Raw genomic sequence first — 20,950 nt, forward strand, 5'->3', positions numbered from 1 at the left:
GCCTGGCCCTGCTTTTAGTCTTAGGAGCCGCCCAGCTGGTCCTTACCCCTACCTAGAGGAACTAGGAAACTATGCCTGATCCCGGAGGGGGAGGGGGGAGGATGAGCCGCGACGCTGGGCCACGTTGCCCAGCAGCTCGGGGAACTGCAATACCTGGGCCCCCTCTGCCCTACACATGCGTGGCGAGCGCGCGCTCGCGCGCGCACACACACACGCACGCGCGCACACATACACACAAGTGCGCTGAGGAGCTTGGCAGGCGCCACCAAAGAGGTCAAGTCTGGGGCCAGAGAATTCTCGGGGGGCCGGACAGGACAGCATTATTGAAAAAAGGACACCATTGGCACAATTAGGTTTTGGCCTTTAGTCTGAAAAAGTGTTGATTGAAAGTGTACAACAGAGAGCGGGTGCAAGCGGCTGGGGGCCATGGAGCCGCCAATAAAAAAGAATGTCCTTAAATAAAGTTCACAGAGTAAAAACCAGAACCGCCAGTCTTCCCTCCAACACAACAGAGCACAGGCACAGAACCGGTGATGAGCCCCAAGGAGCAAGGAGGAGGCTGGGGAAGACAGCAGAGGCTCCCAGGCTGCTGTGTGGAGGGAGAGCCCTCTTTGGAATGGGCTGAGTAAAGCCACCCAGCTCCCCCTGCACACCTCATAACCACTGCTAAGGCTAAAGGAAAAAGACAAAACTCAGTCTCAGGTCCAGAGGGCTCAGAAAACAGTCTAGGTGGGCAGGGGTCTGGACAACCATTAGTCCCGCTTGGCCTTCTTCTTATTGTCACTGTTGCCATTTTCTTCAGCCCCCTCAGAAGAGAGCACCTCCTCCAGTTTCCGCTTGCCACTCTCTGGCTGAAGCTCTGCTGTGTTTCGGGGCTTGAAGCAAATGATGATGCAGGTCATGTTGTCACACCCTGTACCGTCCCCAGAAGTGTCTGGTGCCAGGCACTGATCCAGCAGCTACAAAAGGGACAAGGTAGGTAGCTCAGCTTCAGGGTCTGAACACCTTCCTAGGAACCTAAACTCCCAGAAGAGGGCTGACCCTGCTGAGACGGTGGCAGAAGGAGGGGAACAGGCAACAGACGTCACAGAACAGCCCACTTGCTAGTGCATAAGGCATGAGAATAAGGCAGGGAAATGAAGGAAATGGAACTTTCTAGTCAGGTTTGGCATCTATCAGTAAATTACTGACACTTCCCAGCTCTGGTCTTAGCTCAGGTCAAAAGACAAAACCTTGGCTATGCAAACCAGATGCCCTCTCTCCTCTACCCAGGCACTCACCTCTTCCACGATGGATGACAATAACCGAAGCTCCCCATTTTCATCACGCTGGCTGATTTTTGATTGAATAAAGTCTATAACTTCCTGGCTGCTCATCACATTCCTGAGGTCAAAAACAATACACTCTTCTTTAGTCCCACCAAGGCAAAAGAGAGGAATGTAGAGAGGTGATAGCCCCCAGGACCAATGTAAACACCTATGGAGATTGTCCTTTGCTCTGCCTTAGGCTTGGGGGTTTTGACACCAAGATGTCTGCCTAGGCTCTAATCCTAGCAGTTTGAGAAAAGTACTGAATGCAGCCATTAGAGGGATGAAAAAGCCAAACCAGCTCAGAACCCTACAAGTAATGCTGCAATAAAAAAAGGAAATTTTAGGGCATTCCACTGGTGCTCACCATATGCCATCACAGGCAATGACCATGAATTCGTGGTCGTCAGTGAGAGTCAGCACCTTGATGTCAGGAAGGGCTGATATCATCTGTTCCTCAGGTGGCAAGTTCTTATTTCTCTTGTAGAAGTGGTCTCCTGAGGTAAAGGAATGGTTGAAGAGTATTTTAAGCACTCCGCAAAGACTTGTGCTCGAGGCTGGTCGAGCCTTGCCATTCATTTCCCTTCTTTACAAAGTTCCATAATCTAAGTGAATGGAAAACTGAGTTCTAGTTTTTCTAGTTTCAGCCCTATCTTCAGGTTGCTAAACCTTAGGTAGGTCACTACCTTTTTTAATCATCCAAAAATGACAGCTATCGGGTACCTGTGTGGCTCAGTTGGTTAAGCGACTGCCTGCGGCTCAGGTCATGATCCTGGAGTCCCGGGATCGAGTCCCGCATCGGGCTCCCTGCTCATCAGGAAGTCTGCTTCTCCCTCTGACCCTCCCCTCTCTCATGCTCTCTATCTCATTCTCTGTCTCAAATAAATAAATAAAATCTTTAAAAAAATAAAATAAAAAAAAAAACAAAAATGACAGCTATCTTAACCTATCTCATGGACACATTTTACAGACAAAGGTCATAGATACCAAAGGACTTGGAAAAAGGTACAAGGGCCTATTAAGATTAAAGTTTGCTACCAGGTAGTCTGGAAGAGAGAATAAGACCCCAGAAGTCTTCCCCACACTTTCCTAGCACTTACCAATGGCTCTGGAGAGGTTGAGGCCCCCGTTGACTCGCCCATCCATGGTGACCTTGCCACCAGCATTCTTGATGCGTGCTAGCTCCACTTCATCCTCTGGTTTGTGGTCATAGGACATGTCCAAAGCTTTGCCAGCCTCGGACACCACACAACGAGAGTCTCCTGCATTGGCTACAATCAACTGCTTCCCTCGTATCAGAGCCACCACCGCTGTTGTACCGCTGTCAGAGCCAGGCTTAAGAGGAAGAAAGGGAGCATCATGGGAGCTTCCGGACATAAGCTCCTCATTGGTGCTCCCCTGACCATTTGCTTATGCTTTCTCTCTCACTGGGACCACCAAAAGAGCTTTAACAGGAGAGGCATGGATTTAATCTTTCCAAAGACGAGAGCATGCTCTCTTTCTATTCTGCGCTAACTGTATCCTAAAGACCTAGTTCCCCTTGTAGCATAAATGCCCCCATAACCAGGACTTCAGTACTAAGGCAGCAAGGAGATTCCCTGTCCCCAAATCACCATCAGGGAATCACATGTGCCTCTTGGCTTTTCCAGATTCACTGCTCCTTCCCTACATACCTCCTCCTTGCCTTCCATGCCTGGTACCATCATCTCCTCTTCTTCCTCGTCCTCTTCAGCCTCCTCAGTGTCATCTTCATCCTCCTCATTCTCTGCCTCTTCGCTGCTGTAGCCATCCTCTTCCTCACTGCATTCCTGCCAGAGGGATGATCCCAGGCTGCTGAGACTGGGATGACCCCCTGCCCCCCTCCCCCCAACTCATACTCAGAACCAAGAGGCCCTGACTGAACACAGATTCTGAGAGCACTGAAAGATACAACTATATGATCATGATAGAAAAATCTAGGGGAGGGGAGAAGGCTAGATGGGTATAACTACTATCCTTCCAGGCAACACAGCCAGAAAATAAATGGCCCAGAGGAGATACCCAAATATCCAAAGTGACAACCACCACCTTCTTGTTCTCTCTCTGGGAGACAGACTCTGAAAGGCTAGAACTAGATCTATTTGTTATAGTACCAACAAAGGAAGAGGTTCGAAGGCTAATGGTTCCTACGTTGGTGAAAATAATGAATTCAAGAAAACCTTGGAATATAGTAGGTCTTGGGGGCTGATCTAAAAATAGAAGAAGGCGGGGTATCTGGTTGGCTTAGTCGGGACAGCATGCAACTCTTGATCTTGGAGTCTTGAGTTCAAGCCCCGTGTTGGGTGTAGAAATTACTTAAAAAAAAAAAATAGAAGAAGGAAAAGAGCCAACAGCTATGCATGGTGACCAAACAGGCCCTCTCTGCAGACTCAGCATCTGTCTACTCCCACAAGCCCTTACCTCACTGTCTTCCTCTTCCTCCTCTGCCTCATCTGACTCATCCTCACTGTCCTCAAAGAACTTGGACTTAGCAACTCGAGGCAGCTTGTCAGAGGCTGAAGAGCAGGAAGGCCCAGCCTCACCAGTGGGAGTGCCAGGCTCACCACCTTGGCCTGCCTCAGTCCCACGTTCTGAGTTGGAGGAAAGGCCTGTGTGGGCCTTGGCTGTGGGACCATTTTCCTCTGAAGAAGCTTCCCTAGATGGGTCCTCAGGTCCTGCCTCCCCGTTGAGACCCTGGGACCCTGGTTCCTCGCCTGTCCCAGCTCCAGATTTGCTGTGGGGAGCACCCTTGTGACAGTTCTGCCCATAGCGTGTCAGCAGCTCTTCAATAGTCATGGTGGCCTCTTCATGCAGCAGTGCAGCCTCCTCATTGTCCACTGCAGGGAAGAGGCTGAATCAGCACCCCCACCCCAGACTCTTCATGGGATCAGCCCCCCTTCCCACTTCCACAACCCTTGCAGGTAGAATTTCAACTTCCCCACCACCGCCCACTCCTAAGGCTCCTATCAAGCTTCCTATCAAGTCTCAGAACACCCCTTTGCTTCCTTCTCAAGTAATACCTGCCTGCATAGACTTCCTTTGGTCTTGGTCTTTCACCCTATTCTTAGTCAAAGGAATACTAGTTCTTTTATCACCTCTCATTTTTGATTGATAAGTTGGAAACCTCATTATGGCTAAGGACCCAGGAAGCCCACAATGCTAGTTTTAGGCCTATAGCCCAGGCTTAATGACAGTTCCAAGTCTTAAAAAAAAAAGGTCACATAAACATTAACAGGAACCAGAGAGACCCCATCACAATGACAATAGATAATATATATAAAAATGCTTACAACTATGGACACTAGGTACAAAGGTTAATTCTCCTTTCATAACCTCATGTAGTATAGGAGAACATAGGGTTCTTTAATGTGAGGACTCCCCAAGTCCCTAAGAAGTCATCCTCTCTTAGAATTGACACATAATACATATTAAAGAAGAGTTCTTTAAAATGCTGATTTCTGGGGCGCCTGGGTGGCTCAGTCGTTAAGCGGCTGCCTTTGGCTCAGGTCATGGTCCCAGGGTCCTGGGATCGAGCCCCGCATCAGGCTTCCTGCTCAGCGGGAAGCCTGCTTCTCCCTCTCCCACTCCCCCTGCTTGTGTTCCTGCTCGCTATCTCTCTCTCTCTTTCAAATAAATAAATAAATAAATAAAATAAAATGCTGATTTCCTCTCAAACAAGGGATGCCACACTCACCATCATCTTCATCAGCTACTTTTTCTTTTTCATCCTCATCCTCGGTGGGTCTCCCTGCAATCTGTGCCAGCTCCTTAATGACTTCCTCAGTGGTCAGTTTGGCATCAATAGCCAAGAAGGCATCTTCTAATGCCTGTATATAAGCCAAATAGTATGAGGCAAGTTGAAAAAGTACAGTGGGTACAACATGAATTGCCTATATACAACCTGGGTACAAAGATGGCATGCAAATTACAGTGTGATCCACCATACAAGGAGACACTCTCATATAAATAAAAAACAGTTCAGAGACCTGAGATTAATGAAGCAGTTCTAAAAAGGTCCAAGTGGAAATAGAATTCTTTAAGAAATGCAATAAGCAGCAGCTTACTGGCAACAAGACAGAAAAAGCGAAGGACTAGAAAACAAGGGAAAGCCTACAGAAGTAGAGAAGGAGCATTACGAAAAGACAGACCTTTTGTAGCTTGCCTTCTTTGTAGGCCTTCTGATCTTTGATGATATCAGGAAGATATTTGGCACAGTACAAGGCAACTTCCTCCCCTAGAAGAAAAGTAAGGTCACCCAGAGCACTGCTTCCCACATATAAAGTGAAATAATATTTATATGCCTTACTGGAGTGAACCCAAAGGGTCGAGGAAATAACTATTTTATACAACTGAAACCTATCTGAAAGATAATTGTTTAGGAAGTTCTGATCCACACAATAGATTTCACCATCAACTTTCGCAGTGCTAAATTAATATACCTTTTTGCTTTTCTCACCTGTATACTTAGTTCTCAGTGGAAAAAAAATAAATTCTAATACAGGAAGAGGCTTTTTGGATTAAAACAAGGCCTGGTGAGATTATAAACCAATACAATATCCTGTTAGGAAGGTAGAATGGCAAAATAGAGAAAACAGCACTGGGAAGGAAATGATATCTTAGGACCAGAACCTTGGAAAGGAAAAGAACAAAGGACCTGTTCTTGCCCCCTAAAGTCTGGAACTGGAGTTCAAGAATGTCACCAATATGATCCGCTAAAGTTACCTCCATGTCCATCATAGACAGAAAACATGGCTGTCTCACTGTCCAACTCAGGAATACAGTTGTGAGCATCCTAGGAAAAAGAGAGCATAATTAGCATTTCTGAAGGTCAAAGGATGTTCTTCCTTGTGCACCTCAGGTCGTGAGGATCGCCTTCACGCCTTAACCTCACTAACCCTTCCCTGGCTGACCTACATGGCCTAGAAATAAGAAAGGAAAATGGGATGATAAAATAAGAAAAGTAGTACAGGGGAGGGAGAAAGGAAAGGGGCCAAGGGAGGGAAGTAGGGGAGGAAAGGAAGGGGGGAGGGAGGAAGGGAGAGAGATGAATCAGGTCACTACCTCTGCAGTCTAGCAGCCTCAGCCTAGGAGATCTCAGTCCAGATGGCAGAATGTTTGGCTGTTGGAACTCTAGACCTGACCTTTTGGATTTGTGGCAACTATGGGAAGAACCAGAATAAAGGATCTTTAAAGTCACTTCCAGACTCATTCTATGAATCAGTGAACTTCAAGGAAAAAAATGTTAGGGAAGATAGCAAAGAGAGACCTGAGGGCATTACCAGCCTGACAAGTTTCTAGGAGAATCCTAAAACAACGTAAGTGAAAGGACTAAAATTTGTAGAACTATATACACTTATACCACCACTTCCCCAAAGCACCATCTAACAAACAAATTATTCCCCTCTTCTCTCAAAGTTTAACTCACTCAATAAGTTACCCTCAGGCTAGGCAGAGGATATATTTACAAAAGAATCTTCCCAACAAATAATGTTATTAAACTACACTGTGTTTAGTATTTGTTAACTGGAATTTACAATGCCCCATGTAATCAGCCTTCCCACCTCCTACCCCCAGCTGGAAATAAGATATCATTCATTGCTGACGGCATTAGCACACCTGAAGAGAAGTCTGCAATGGTCCTGCTGCAACAACATTGCGGTTGCAAGGCTGGGCTTGATCAAATTCTTCTAATAATAAAACTCTGCCACCCCAAACAAATATTCCAGGTTATGCCATAATTCAAGCCAAGATGTTGAACCTAGGTGAGAGTGTGCTGCAGCTTACTCTGCCCCATCTTGGAACACAACCCCATCTCCCTGTCAGGTACTTTCTACAGACAAAGAGAATATAATCAGCTATTTACTTTGATTGATTATCCTTGTGAAAGTTAATGGTTCTCCTTCCTCTTTCAGGCATTTAAACTTTTCTAGCTGTATCAATACTTAGGAAATCAGTGCAGTGGTTCTTCTGTTGTCCCTGCAATAAGACTATGCTTTCATTATACAAATCTAGAAAATAAAAGCCATTTTAAGGTAGTAAATGAGAGAACGGAAAAATAACTATTTTGTATTTCCCTCTCATTGATTCTAGGAGAAACTGTCCCAGAATCTAATGGGCTGCATGAAAGGCCCTCAATGGCCTATCTAACAAAGATGTCAACAACCGCCTCTAAGCCTCATCCCCAGGACCCGGAGAGCACCAGAGACCAAAGGTCATCTTCTCCCTCTTCCAATCACTCCACCACCAGCCACACTGGCCTCCCTTCCCTCAGAGCCAGGGTTAGTTGACCTTACTGGACCTACCTCTCCTCTTTCTGCACCTTTTGGCCTACCTTTATGACTATCTATTGCCTCAGCATCCTCCACCAGTGGTTCTCAGACTTTAATGTGCCTAAGAATTCATTTGTTATTCCTTCACCAAATATCTGAGTATCCATTATGTTCCAGGATCAGTTCTGGGTGTTTGGTAATATCAGTGAATAAAATGAAGACCTGCGCTTCATAAAAAAAACTTACATTCTCACAAGGAATATACACAATAAACACAATAAATAGTTAAATCATATAGCATGATGATATAACTCCTATAGAAAGATGATGGTGCTATGGAATAAAGGAAAGGTAGAACAGGACTGAGTTGGATTACAGAAAAGTGGCGGGAGAACTGAATCGGCATGGGACACAGTGTGATACGGGCTTGCTAAGGCCATAAGCAACTGTACCTCAGCAGTCACTACCTAAGTCATGCTGTATCTAATTAGTATCAACAAAACAGTTGTGTCATATTAATGTTGACTTTAATTCTGTTAATTTTGTAGTGTGGTTTGCTGGCATGGAATTTATGCCCAGTTCTGTTTGTACTCATTTAAGTAACATTAAATTAAAATTGTTTTAGTGAATTCTGGAGTTCCACAAGTATTGCTCTCCTTAAAAAAAAAAAATCCATGGAAGAGTTCCAAGATATTTTGTTAAATAAGGAAAGCAAAGTGCAGAAGGAAAGCAAAGTACAGAATGACATATTTAGTAAGCTGCTTTTGTGTAAGAAGAGGGAGCACAGGAATAGATATTTGTCTTTTTACACTGTAATACTACATGGATACAAAGAAAACTAAAGAAAAGCAGTTAACTGTAGGGGGAGCAGGAGCGTACAGAGGGATGGGAGCAAGATGAGCCATTGGAATGTTTATTTTTTTCAAAAGTAAATTAGATTTTTTTTAAAGATTTTATTTATTTATTTGACAGAGAGAGACACAGCGAGAGAGGGAACACAAGCAGGGGGAGTGGGAGAGGGAGAAGCAGGCTTCCCACTGAGCAGGGAGCCCGATGTGGGGCTCAATCCCAGGACCCTGAGATCATGACCTGAGCCGAAGGCAGCCGCTTAACGACTGAGCCACCCAGGCGCCCCTAAATTAGATATTTTTAAAAGACTCAGTGTAAAACTAAAATTTGAGAAATTGGTCCAACTAATTCCACTTTTTGATAGGGGAGGGAAGAGCAGTCTACTTGTCCACTCCTTCCCAGTGGAACAGGTCAATCATTCTCTGCCCTGCAATATGCCACTCTAAATCACAGCCGTACCATCTCTTTTGAACCCACACCGATATTCAAATCATCTTTTTTTGTGTTCCTCACAAAAGCATGTGAAGCAGATCTAGCTTCATATGAACATATGAAAAAAGAGCAATCAAAGAAATGAATATTAAAAACAAGGAAATATCCTTTTGTGCAAATTAGAATAATGAAAAAGATTAATAATAACTAGTGATAATAAGAGTGAAGTAAAAACACATTCTCATAGCCTGACCAACAAGAATATAAATTAGTATAGCCTTCCTGGAGCACAATTTGGTAATATGTATAAAAATTTCAAATGTGCATGCCCTTTGATCTACTAATTGGACTTCCAAAAGTTTTATTTTATGAAAGTAGTACAAAGGTACAAAGAAAGACAACGGTACAAGGATATGTATAAGAATGTTCACTATAGCATTATTTATAATAAAAAACAATTATGAACATCCAAATTTCCATGAAGAAATTAGATTACAAGTGGTACATCTCTCCAATAGAATGCAGCTATTAGAAATGAATATGTGGGGGGTGGCTCAGTCACTTAAACATCTGCCTTTGGCTCAGGTCATGATCTCAGGGTCCTCAGGGTCCTGGGATCGAGGCTCCCTGCTCAGTGGGGAATCTGTTTCTCCCTCTCCCTCTGCCCTTGCCCCTGCTCATGCCCCCCACCCCTGCCTCTCTCAAATAAATAAAATCTTTAAAAAAATAAAAAGTAAAAAAAAAAATGAATGTGTTCATTTGGAAATGTGTTCACAATATAAGTGATAAAAGGAGAAAAAAATAAAAAGCACCTCTATATACTGTATATATATGCTAGAAGTCTGGGTGGAGAGTAAGAGTTGGATAACAATTATTTTCTATTTTTTAACTATAAAAATTTTTGTACAATATGCCATATTGTTCTGGTTTGAATGATAATGATGACAAAATGAACCTATGAACTGTCCTAAAGTGGCCATGCTACGATATACTGCAGGATTTCTGGCCAGCTATTTCTTGGTGTGCCTCCATTTTCTCTTCTATAATATGGAATAAGAATAGCTACCTTAGTTACCCTTATCATCACAGAACTGTGATGCAATAGTTGCAAAATATGTAAAACTCCTTTTAAACTGGAATTTAATAATAAATATTCTGTTCTGAAATTCAGCACCTACCTCACATTTTTCTTCTCTATTCTTACTCTCAAAGAGGAATGCCTACCATAAAGATTCATCTTATACCTTGAGGTCTCAGTTCCTAGAACTACTCCACATTACCTTCTCTTCCACTTCCTGGTAAGGCTCTGGATCTGGATCTATTTTATCACTTGGAACTGTTCTACCTTCTCTAAGTACTTTAGTTTCCCCCTTTGCATCTCTGTTCAGAGCCTCCCTACCTTTACCCTTGCTTTTCTTTCTCTCTGACCTTTCTGAGCCAGAGCCAAGTATTTCAACACTGTCTCTTAGCAATCTAGAAAAACTCATCCAACCTTGTATAACCCGACCAACTGCTTTCTTTACCCCTGAATCAGAGCCACTAAGTATTGCTAGTCATAAAATGTCATGAAATCATGTTGATTGTGCACCCTAATTCCATTCAGCATTTTTTTTTCACATGTTCTGCATTGACGCTTAAATATATTAACCACAGTCAGTCACAAACCTTTCCCACACTGTTCAAGTTCTCAATGCTCTTCTTTTTTTTTTTTAAGATTTTATTTATTTTTTGACAGAGAGAGACACAGCGAGAGAGGGAACACAAGCAGGGGGAGTGGGAGAGGGAGAAGCAGGCTTCCCGCAGAGCAGGGAGCCCGATGAGGGGCTGGATCCCACCTGAGCCAATGGCAGACACCCAACAACTGAGCCACCCAGGAGCCCTCTCAATGCTCTTCTTTCACTCTTAGCAGATGAGCTAACCTCTTGCTTTACTTAGATCAAGGTCCTATTTCAAGAACTACCTCATCATCTCTATTCTACCTCAAAATTTCTCTACAGTTTTACCTAACTTCTCCACTTCTGCCTCTAAAGCATTGTTTCTCCTCTTTTAATTCAATGAAGCCTGTACTAAACCATTTATTGGAAACTGGTTAAAATTATTTCCTCCCTTCTTAGATTTATATTTCCTCTTAAACTTCTAATCTCAAAACATTTTCCTTCAAGATCTTACTTCGCAGAGCAGGCAATAACCATAATAGCAACCCAAATAGTCATTTTGCAGGCTTCATTTTTTCCCAAATACTGTACATAATTAAATAGTGAAAACCATGTCAGCTTTCTTGAAAGTTCTCTTGGGTTCTGTGACGTTCCAATTGCCTGTTTCTCTAGGATGTCCCTTCACTTCAAACTTAACATATATAAACAGAACCTCAGCAGTCTTCAAAAAAATCAGAACTTCCGTATAGGTCTTATTTCTGTTCATGGAATCTTAACTTTCCTAGGCAACACTTAATACCAGTCCACCTTGACTTCCTGGCTCTCTTCTACCATCCAATCACCAAATCCTACTAAGTTTTCCTTTATAACTTTGTTCTTGGATTACTTTACTCTTAATAGCATTTTATCTCCTTCCTGCTTCTACTCTCTGCCCTTGTAATCCAGCCTACATACATTCAGATGCCAGATTATCCTTCCTAACATAACACTTTATTGCTAAAAGCTTCAATGGATTCTACTGGATATAAGATTAATTCCGCACAATTTATAGGCAATTTAAGGCACTCAATCATCATTCCTACCCATTTCTATAACCTGATCTCTTAATTTTCATACCATTCCCCAAAATAAACTACTCCACTCTTGACACTGACCACCGCACCACGCGAAGTAGTAAGCAAGCCTCAAAGTCTTTCCTCCTATCCCTCCCTCCATATTTTTCTTCTTCTTCCACTTTCCTCCTCTCCTTTTGTCCCCATTTATACTCTCTCCTTAAGGTCCAGTTAGTCTCACCACCTCCAAGAGATCTTTCTCAATCACACCAATACTCTATGATCATTCCTCTCTCTAAACTATTAATATTTACTGTCTTTACCAATAATATGGTTACTCAGTATATACTATCTTGTATTGTTATCCAGCATTCTGTGGGCGAAAAGAGAGTCTTAGGTCCAAAACTATATTGTAAACCAACTCAAAAGCAAAGACCGTCTTAAATTTCTTCACAGCTTTGAGGCCTAAAACTATGTTCTGCAACATAGTAGGACTTCCATGTTTGTTTATGATGGTGAGTTCCCAGCTGCCTCAGGACAAATACCTCATGGATGCCTCCTCCTTCATTTCCTACCCTAAACCTAAAGATGTATCATAACACAATAACAGCTGACAGTCTGAAGGAGATGACTCAGAATACACAGGTCACCTGAGTCAGGGCCCTTAGGCTTTGCCTTACTTAAAATCATGTATCATACAGAACCTTCTGATCTTCTAGGCAACCAATGGATCTGTATTAATAAAATCCTCGTTATCCTGCCTGATGTCAATCTCCTAAGGTTATAAATACAACCACAAATGTTCCTGTGTTACTGGATGATCAACCATTTACATTTATATACATAAATTTATCTAAATCTTTACAAACCAAGACAAAAAGTTTGAAGGTAGTTGGGAAGGGAACTACATTTTTGGTTTTAAAAAGTCATATATTACTATCTTTTAAAATTACATGCATATATTACTTCAATGCTATAGAGTATTTTGTGTTTCCCCAAATTCATATGTTGAAATGTAATCCCCAAATAGATTAATGAAACCTTGGCCATGAGGTTTGTATCACTGAGGTTTTTAGACTGAGTTATGCAGGTAAGTGCACTTTTATTAGGTAATCTACACTGTTTGGTGGATAAATTCCATTTCTGGGAATTGTGTGGGTACTAATGTTTCCATGTTCCCAACTATGTTGAGAACTGGAAAAAACACAGGTTCTAGCTTGGTCAATCAGTTGGGTTTTGTAAATACTTGTATGTGGGCAGGCACTGTTGTCTCTTTGTGAAAATAAAAATCCATGCCTGGAAGTGTAAAAAAAAAAACAAATGTAATCCCCAACATGATACTATTTGGAGGTGGGTGTTTGGGCGGTAATTAGGTCATGAATGAGATTATGCCCTTACAAAAGAGACCCCAAAGAGCTCCCTTGCCTTGAAGATAGAGCTAGAAGGCAGACATCTATGAACCAGAAAGTGGGCCCTCAGCAGACACCTTAGTCTCGAACTTAGCAGCAGGGTCTTGAAGATATATTTTTATACCCACGTTCACAGCAACTTTATCCACAATACACAAAAGGAAGAAACAACCTAAGTGTCCATCAACAGATGAATGGGTAAACAAAATGTGGTAAATTGATACAATGGATACTATTCAGCCTTAAAAAGGAAGGAAATTCTGATACATGCTATAACATGGATGAACCTTGAGGATATTATGCTAAGTGAAAGAAGTCAGTCACAAAATGACAAATGTGTCTTTCTATGAAGTACCTAGGGTAGTCAAATTCATAGAAACAGGAAGTAGAATGGTTTCCAGGGGCTGGGGGCAGAGGGCAGGCGGAATGGGGAGCTGTTTAACTGGGATAGAGTTTCAATTTTGCAAGATGAAAATAGTTCTGGCAATTGGTCGCCCAACAGTGTGAATGTACTTAACAGTACTGAACTGTACATTTTAAAATGGTGAAGATGGTAGATTTTATGTTATATATATTTTACCACAACTTAACATAAAATAATTAAAACACACACATACACACACACAAAACCTCCCACAAAGAAAAGCCCAGTCTGATGGCTTCACTGGTAAATTTTACCAAATATTTTTAAAAGAATAACACCAATTCTTCACAAACTCTTCCAATGTATAGAAGAGGAAGCAACATTTCCCAACTGATTCTGAGGCCAATATTATCCTGATACCAAAACTACAGACTTAATATTGTTAAAGATAGCAACACTCAACTGGATCTACAGATTCAGCACAATCCCTAACAAAATTCCAAGTGTCTTTTGCACAGAAATTGACAAGCTGATCCCAAATTCATATGGAAATGCAAGGGACCCAGAAAAGAAAAAAAGAAAAAGAACAAAGTTGGAAAACTCACACTTCCTAACTTCCAAAACTTACCACAAAGCTAATGGTCATCAAGACAGTGTGGTACTGGCATGGCCCTAAGTATACAGATCAATGGAATGGAATGAGTCCAGAAATAAACCCTCATTATTTATAGTCAAATGATCTTAACAATGATACCAAGATAATTCAGTGAGGGAAAAGAATAGGCTTTTTAACAAATGGTGCTGGGACAAGTAGATATCCACATGCAAAACTGAGAAATTGGATCTCTTCCTTACACCATTCACAAAAATTAACCCACAATGGATATAAGAGCTAAAACTATAAAACTCTTAATAGAGAAACTGGACTTCATCAAAATTAAAAATGTTTGTGCTTCAAAGGACACTAACAAGAAAGCAAAAAGGCACCCCAAAGAATAGGGGAAAATATTTGCAAATCCTATCTGATAAAGGACTTGTATCCAAAATATAAAGAACTCTTACATCTCAATAAAAAGACAAAAAAAAAAAAAAAAAAAGACAACCCAACACAAACAGACAAAAGATCTAAACAGACATTTCTCCAAAGATCTGTAAGTGGCAATTAACACAAGAAAAGATGCTCAAACATCATAAGCTACCAGGGAAATACAATCAAAACCACAATGAGATACCATTTCACACCCACTAAAAGGGTTATAATAAAAAGATAAGAAGTGTAGGGAGGCTTAGAGAAACTGACACCCTCACATATTGCTGGTAAAAATGCAAAATGGTGTGACCACTTTGGAAAACAGTTAGGCAGCTCCTCAAAATGTTAAACATGGAGTTACTATATGACCCAGCAATTCCACTCCTACAATATAGTCAAGAGAAATAAAAGCTTATTTCCACATAAAAATTTATAAATGTATGTTCTTAGCATCATTATTCATCATGGCCAAAATGTGGAAATCTAAATATCCATTAACTGATGAATGGATAAACAAAATATCCATAAAATGGAATATTATTTGGCCATCAAAAAGAATTCATGCTACAACATGAATGACTCTTAGAAATATTGTTTAGAGGGGTGCCTGGGTGGCTCAGTCAGTTAAGCCTCTGCCTTCCGTATAGGTCATGATCTTGGAGTCCTGGGATTGAACCCCATGTCGGGCTCCCTGCTCAGCAGGAAATCTGCTTCTCCTTATCCCTCTACCCTCCTACCCTGTCGTGCTTGCTTGCTCGCTCTCTAATAAATAAATAAAATCTTAACAGAAAAAAGGAAATATTGTTTAGTAAAAGGCAGACATAAAAGGTGACATTTTTACAATTCCATTTTTATGAAATGTTAAAAATAGGTAAATTCATAGAGATAAAATATAAATTGGTGGTTGCAAGGTGTTAGAGGAGGGGAGATAGGGAGTGACTGGTAATGGTTACAAGTTTTCTTCTTGAGTGATAAAACTGTTCTAAAATCAATAGTGGTGATGGTTGTACAACTCTGTGAATATATTAACCACTGAAATGTATGCTTTAAATGGATACAGTATATGAACTATATCTCAATAAAATTGTTCAGTAAGAAATCTGTATATACATTTTTAGGTACTACATATAATTAAAAGTTGATAGACTCCATCTTTGAACAGGATCTAAAGGGAAACAGAAAACAACTCCACTGAAATCAGTACTCAGTTTAAAGCATGTCATTATATATCAGCGATGCTTTAAGATCAGTTCTAAAGATTTATGCTTTCAGACAGCATAATTTTAAAAACAGCTTACAATGGCAAGAACCACTAATCAGATCTGTTAAACTTCTGTACTCAAATTCAAAGTACAGTTCCTTACCTTACCTCTCAAAGTACAATTCCAAGATGATAACCCAATAGAGGGTCGGGGAGGAGAAGTAGTAGTAACATCTGCTATAGGATTGGGCAATAGAAATAATTTATGTAAAATATTCTTGAAATCTTAAGGAATGAATTTTGATTTTAACTTCCAGTTGCTTAAGAACTTATAAAGGAATAGCATAATAGAAAACAATTTCTCCATATTCATGGATATACATTTGGTATCATTTCATACTATCTCTGAACTGTGACTAGGTACTGCATGCTTATCAAATGAAAAGAATGCCCTTTTATAGAAGTTGCTTAACTGCATCCTAGACAAAGGAATTCTGATCTGGTTCAGTAAGTAAAAAGTGCTTTAAGATATAGAGATGAGGCATTAAACTGAGGATCGGACAATAAATGCTCTTCAGCCTTCAGACACCCTCTCTTAAGTGGAACCCCACACAATGCTTGTAGTATCCCATTTTATATTTTGCTCCATTAACATAATGATTGAAATTGTCATGTAGGTATCTTAAGAATTTTCTGCTTAACATTATCTACATTCAATTCTAGATGAACCTCTATGACCACTAATACGCCAGCTTCTATATGGCAGTAAACAGCTAGCCTACTCAAAAGTATACTCTTGGTATTGATACTGCTTTTTAAAGAAGGCAAATATAATTCATAGAATTAAAAAAAAAAAAAATCCTAACTCCCCAAAGAAAGCAGTTTTGTCACTTCCAGAGAATCTCATAACCCAAAACTAAAAGCACCCATGTCCCTTTAAGACATCAACTAAAACCATTTTCAGATTGGACTTCTCATTAGCCACCAAAAACTCAAAGCCTTTCCATATGTATTTCTCAGGCACCCTTCCACAACCTACCTGTTAACCCACAAAATACATACCTCAACCAGCTTGAGGGTCCCTCCAAACCATGGAGAAGGAAGAAGGGAAGGGAACATCAACTGTGGTATTTTGTTTACCCCTCCTCAAAACACCCTGGTTCCACAGCAAGAGGGGCTGGAGAGAGGTAGAAAGTATAAAATGCCAGCTATTGATAGTTGCCATCCTTGCCTCAAGAGAAGGGGTAAAATAGTACTCTCTAAGGCTGAATCTCTGCATCCATTAGGATTTTAGCAACCTCTGTAATGTGTATTGGCATAAACTTACCTCAAAGGAATCATTAGGACCAAGCAAATAAGGTCAACAGACTTAATAAATAGGTGGGATTGAGCCCTAAAGGTTAAGAGGAACAGGTGTGTACACTTTCTGAAAAGATAAGATTCACTCAAGAGCCTACAAGTCATAGTTATTTTCTTGCCATAGCAAAGAAACTAAGTTATACTTTGGAGAGAAAGGAAACAAAGCCAGAAGGAAAAGTACTGATGCAGCAGAAAAGGATCCCAAGCAGGACTTCAAGAGGATTTGATTAAAGATAACCATTCAGACAAAGGTAAACTGAGAAACAGCATAAGAGGAAGATTTTAAAACCCAAACTGGTTACCTCTCAGAAGGAAGATTAGGATCTAAGGAATAGTCTAACAAGATCTCTACAAACCAAACAGCTGCTGATGAAAAAAAGTCATTTTCTAATTACCAAAGGAGAAACCAAAAATAAAGGGAAATACCCTGCAGAGAAGCAAACAGAACAGACTCACCGAGCAAACAACTTGGAAAACTAAATATCCAAGCAACTCAAGTTAGTAAAGAAAACTAGAAAGAAGAGTACCCAAAAACAAAACAAAACAAAAAAACAACCCTAGAAAAACCATAGCAGAGAAGTAGAAAATAAAGAATGAGAAACCTGAAGGAAAAGCCTTACTGTGAGATGAGTCACCTCCAATCTTACAATATTTATAGAAAATGCCATAGAAATGGACTCTCCAAACTAGCAACTAACCCAAACCCCAGCCTTACATTAAGGTTTTTCTTTTGAAGCTAAATCCAGATATTTCTAACACTCAATTATATTTACCAAGCACCCAGTAAGCCCAATACTGAGCACCCCACTGAAATATGAATGCTATACTTCAGGTTGACACACTATGATAACAGTGTCCAGTAAGTGTCTCGAACAACTTCATCCCACAGATTCTTTCCACCAAGGCACAAGTGTCCTAACCTTTCTGGGCCTCAATTTCCCAGCTATAAAATGCGGGAGCCAAACTAGATGCGATGAACTATAGGATTCCCCTCATTCTTCAAATGTTATACCTAATGACAGAACTGTTTAAAGTCAGCTGTGGGTATAAAATTTGAGTCTGAGAACAAACCATTTAAGTTTATACTGTCATTCCAGAGCTAACCACAGGGAGGAGCGACGGATTTGAAGAAATTCCCAAGGGAGACAGTAGTATTAGGCTGTTACCTGAAGCCCACCGAGTAAGTAGATAAACCCTTAATCCTAGAAATAATTACAGCATTTCCCTGGCCCTTCTGCCTAGATCTCACAACACTCTTCACAAAGACATGTCTTACACACGTCTTTCTCCCTTTCCTTCCTGCACGGTTTTCCCTGTTCTCCCTTGTAGTTTCACATCCATTTTGCCCAATTCTACTTCTTTTTATCCAGAAATTTTCCACCTTTCCCTTTTATCCAGAAAAAATTTTTCTAGAAAAGAAAAATCAATTCTTTATAGGTTAAGTTCTTTATAGGTTATGATGGAATGATTACAAATCAAGGAAACTATAAACCACAACAAGCACAGGCAAATGACAATTGCGGATTAAGTTTTAGAAAAATCCCGAGGAAAAAATATCAAGCATAATAAAAAAGGAATGATACCGATCGACACAACTGAAGTTTTCCAAAGGTCGTAAAAGGCCCTGAAGAGAATAAAACGACTGACAATTCCTGGAGGTCAGGTCGAGCCTTTGAAATTAACATTCGGTGCCCAGAGCCAAGCAACTAGGTGTTTAAGAATTTGAAACAGACTGCTTGCCCAGGCTTCCTTTCACTGTCAAACTCCTCGTCCAAAGAGGCCTCTCACAGCACATATTTAAGAGGAAAAAAAAAAAGTAGTCATGCCCATCTATTCTCCTCGTCCTCGCAAAAGTAAATGAATAAATAGTCCCTCTTTTCATCCTCACTCCCACACTACACCTCACACCGTTTATGAGCCTGGAGGGCTGGGCTGGCAGGAGAGGATGGCGCGAAGGCACGGGGAGAGGGCGGTCAGTGGGCGGAAGGTGCCTCTCCCCACATGGCCGAGATCTCGCCACCAAACTGGCCACCGGCACACGGTCCCCAGGCACCGGCAGTTCCCTCTCGGCCCCGGGCCCACTCTCGCTGCCGCCCGTCAAACTGCCGCCGCAGCTGCAGCTGCAGGCTCCCGATACGGACCCTTCCCCGGGGATGACCCCATCCCCCCGCTCCCTTTCTCCGTCAGGTTCCCGCCCTGCAGCGGCCCGCCTCTGGGCCTCTCCCGCCTCACCTCCATGGAAACGCGCCAGCCTTGCATGGCGGAGAAGCCGTAGGGCAGCGGCAGGCGCGAGGCGCCGACCCCGTCCCCGGAGCACTTCACCGTGTTGGGCTGGGAGAGGTAGGCACCCATGGCGGCGGCTGGCCGGCGGCCTCAGGGGCAGGCAAGCGGGGCGCGACCCGTGCCGGAGCCGGAGCCCCGGGGGCGCGCGCGTGGCAGGAGCGGGCCCGGCTGCACGGCCGACACAAGGTGCCGGTGAAAGGCGCGAGGCCGGCCAGGAGGCGGTAACGGGACGGGAGCAGAGAGGGAGCGGAAGCGGAAACGGCGCCGCTCCAGACCCCGCCCGGCCGGCGCGGCGCGGCACGGCGCGGCGCTGCGGGCAGTCATTTCCTTAGCAACTCGCCCCGCCCGCGGGGACAACGGCCCGCCCAACCGCCGCTCCCGCGAGATTGGCGCGGTCACGCCTACCAACGGCCGCTGCCTGCCTCCCGCGGCCCTGCAAGCGGCTTGCCACCGGTAGTTGTCCCCCGGCGGTGCCTCGCTACCCTGCCCTGCCTTCGCTCCCCTACCCCGGCCTCTCGCGTGTTTGTCGAAGCTCTTTTGTGTGGGCCCCGGCGCTCCCAATCCATCTTCCAGTGTATCAGTCCCCTCTCCCCACCGCGCGCTCAGGCTCCGCAAACCCGCCGGATTCGGCTCTATTAAAGTTAACTAATATTTGTTCTCAGCGCACGAAGTACCTGGCCTGGCCTTACGAGAGAGTCTTTTTTGACAAATGAAAATGAAAACCTCAATCTGTAATATCATTCGAGTTAATACAATGCAGAAATGTTTGGCACGGTCTCTGCTGGGTGAGAAGAAATCGAGAGGAGGACGAGCTGTTGCTGGACGTCCTCAGGATGCCCACAAGTGCATTATGCCTGGGAGAAGAGAATAATGTTACAAGATTGCAGGGGTGAGAAAAGAATGTAAACTGCATTTGGGAGGATTTTTGAGGAAGCTGGCTGGCCTCGTTGGAAAGCGATTTTAAGTAGTAATATTAGATAGGGTAGAGATGGTCATAAGCGCCAAGGTGGGTGACTTGGACTTCACTGTTACCCTGCCGTAGCATTTTAGGACTGTTGGTCTAGTCTTTGTGTGCAGAATAGATTGGAGGAAGAAAGTGGAGACTAACTGGTTAAAGGGCTCTTAATCTAAGCATGAGATGAGAAGGGCTGGAACTAAGGTGGTGGCAGTGGGAATAGAGATGAAAAATGAGACAATAAGAAATCAACAGGATATAGTAAGATTGGATTCAGGGAATGGAAGAGAAAGGAGAAATCCTCCAAACTATGAGCAGATTGATTCTTTTAAAATTTAAAGCTAGGGGCGCCTGCGTGGCTCAGTTGGTTAAGCAACTGCCTTCGACTCAGGTCATGATCCCAGGGTCCTGGAATAGAGCCCCAGGAATAGAGCCCCATGTCCAGCTCCTTGCTCAGAAGGGTGCCTGCTTCTCCCTCTCCCTCTATCTGCTACTCCGCCTGCTTGTGCTCTCTCTCTCTGTCAAATAAATAAAAAAAATACTTAAAAATAAAATAAAATTCAAAACTAATTATACTTCCTCCTGCTATTCAGATAGTCCAAATTCCTTAACATAGTTTACCAGACCCTTCTCACGTATCTCTCCCACTTTCCATTTCCACTACAACTCAGTGCTTCAGCAGTACATCTCTAGATTCCTCCAAAGCCATGCTTTCTCCTCCTGTGCCTTTACCTATGAAACACATCTCCATACCACCCACCTTCGTC

The 20,950-nt window shown here is 42.6% G+C and overlaps 1 protein-coding gene across 2 annotated transcripts; it reads right to left on the reverse strand.

The window, feature by feature from the left end:
• Positions 1-349: 349 nt before the first annotated feature.
• PPM1G (protein phosphatase, Mg2+/Mn2+ dependent 1G) lies at positions 350-19,521 on the reverse strand. 2 transcript variants are annotated; one of them, XM_036090309.2, is made up of 11 exons: positions 19,178-19,521; positions 16,649-16,763; positions 6,048-6,117; positions 5,474-5,559; positions 5,020-5,152; positions 3,747-4,162; positions 2,981-3,115; positions 2,408-2,642; positions 1,675-1,804; positions 1,281-1,383; positions 350-959 (listed from the first exon to the last, which is right to left on the reverse strand). In XM_036090309.2, exons 2-11 carry the CDS (start codon positions 16,703-16,705, stop codon positions 753-755), a joined length of 1,572 nt encoding a protein of 523 aa, XP_035946202.1. In that variant the 5' UTR covers positions 16,706-16,763; positions 19,178-19,521; the 3' UTR covers positions 350-752. The 2 variants fall into 2 exon arrangements, with proteins under 2 accessions (XP_035946202.1, XP_035946201.1); XM_036090308.2 differs by lacking the exon at positions 16,649-16,763.
• Between the last annotated feature and the right edge of the window lie 1,429 nt (positions 19,522-20,950).

Source organism: Halichoerus grypus, chromosome 10 (genome assembly GCF_964656455.1).
Source record: "Halichoerus grypus chromosome 10, mHalGry1.hap1.1, whole genome shotgun sequence".
Lineage (NCBI taxonomy): Eukaryota > Metazoa > Chordata > Mammalia > Carnivora > Phocidae > Halichoerus > Halichoerus grypus.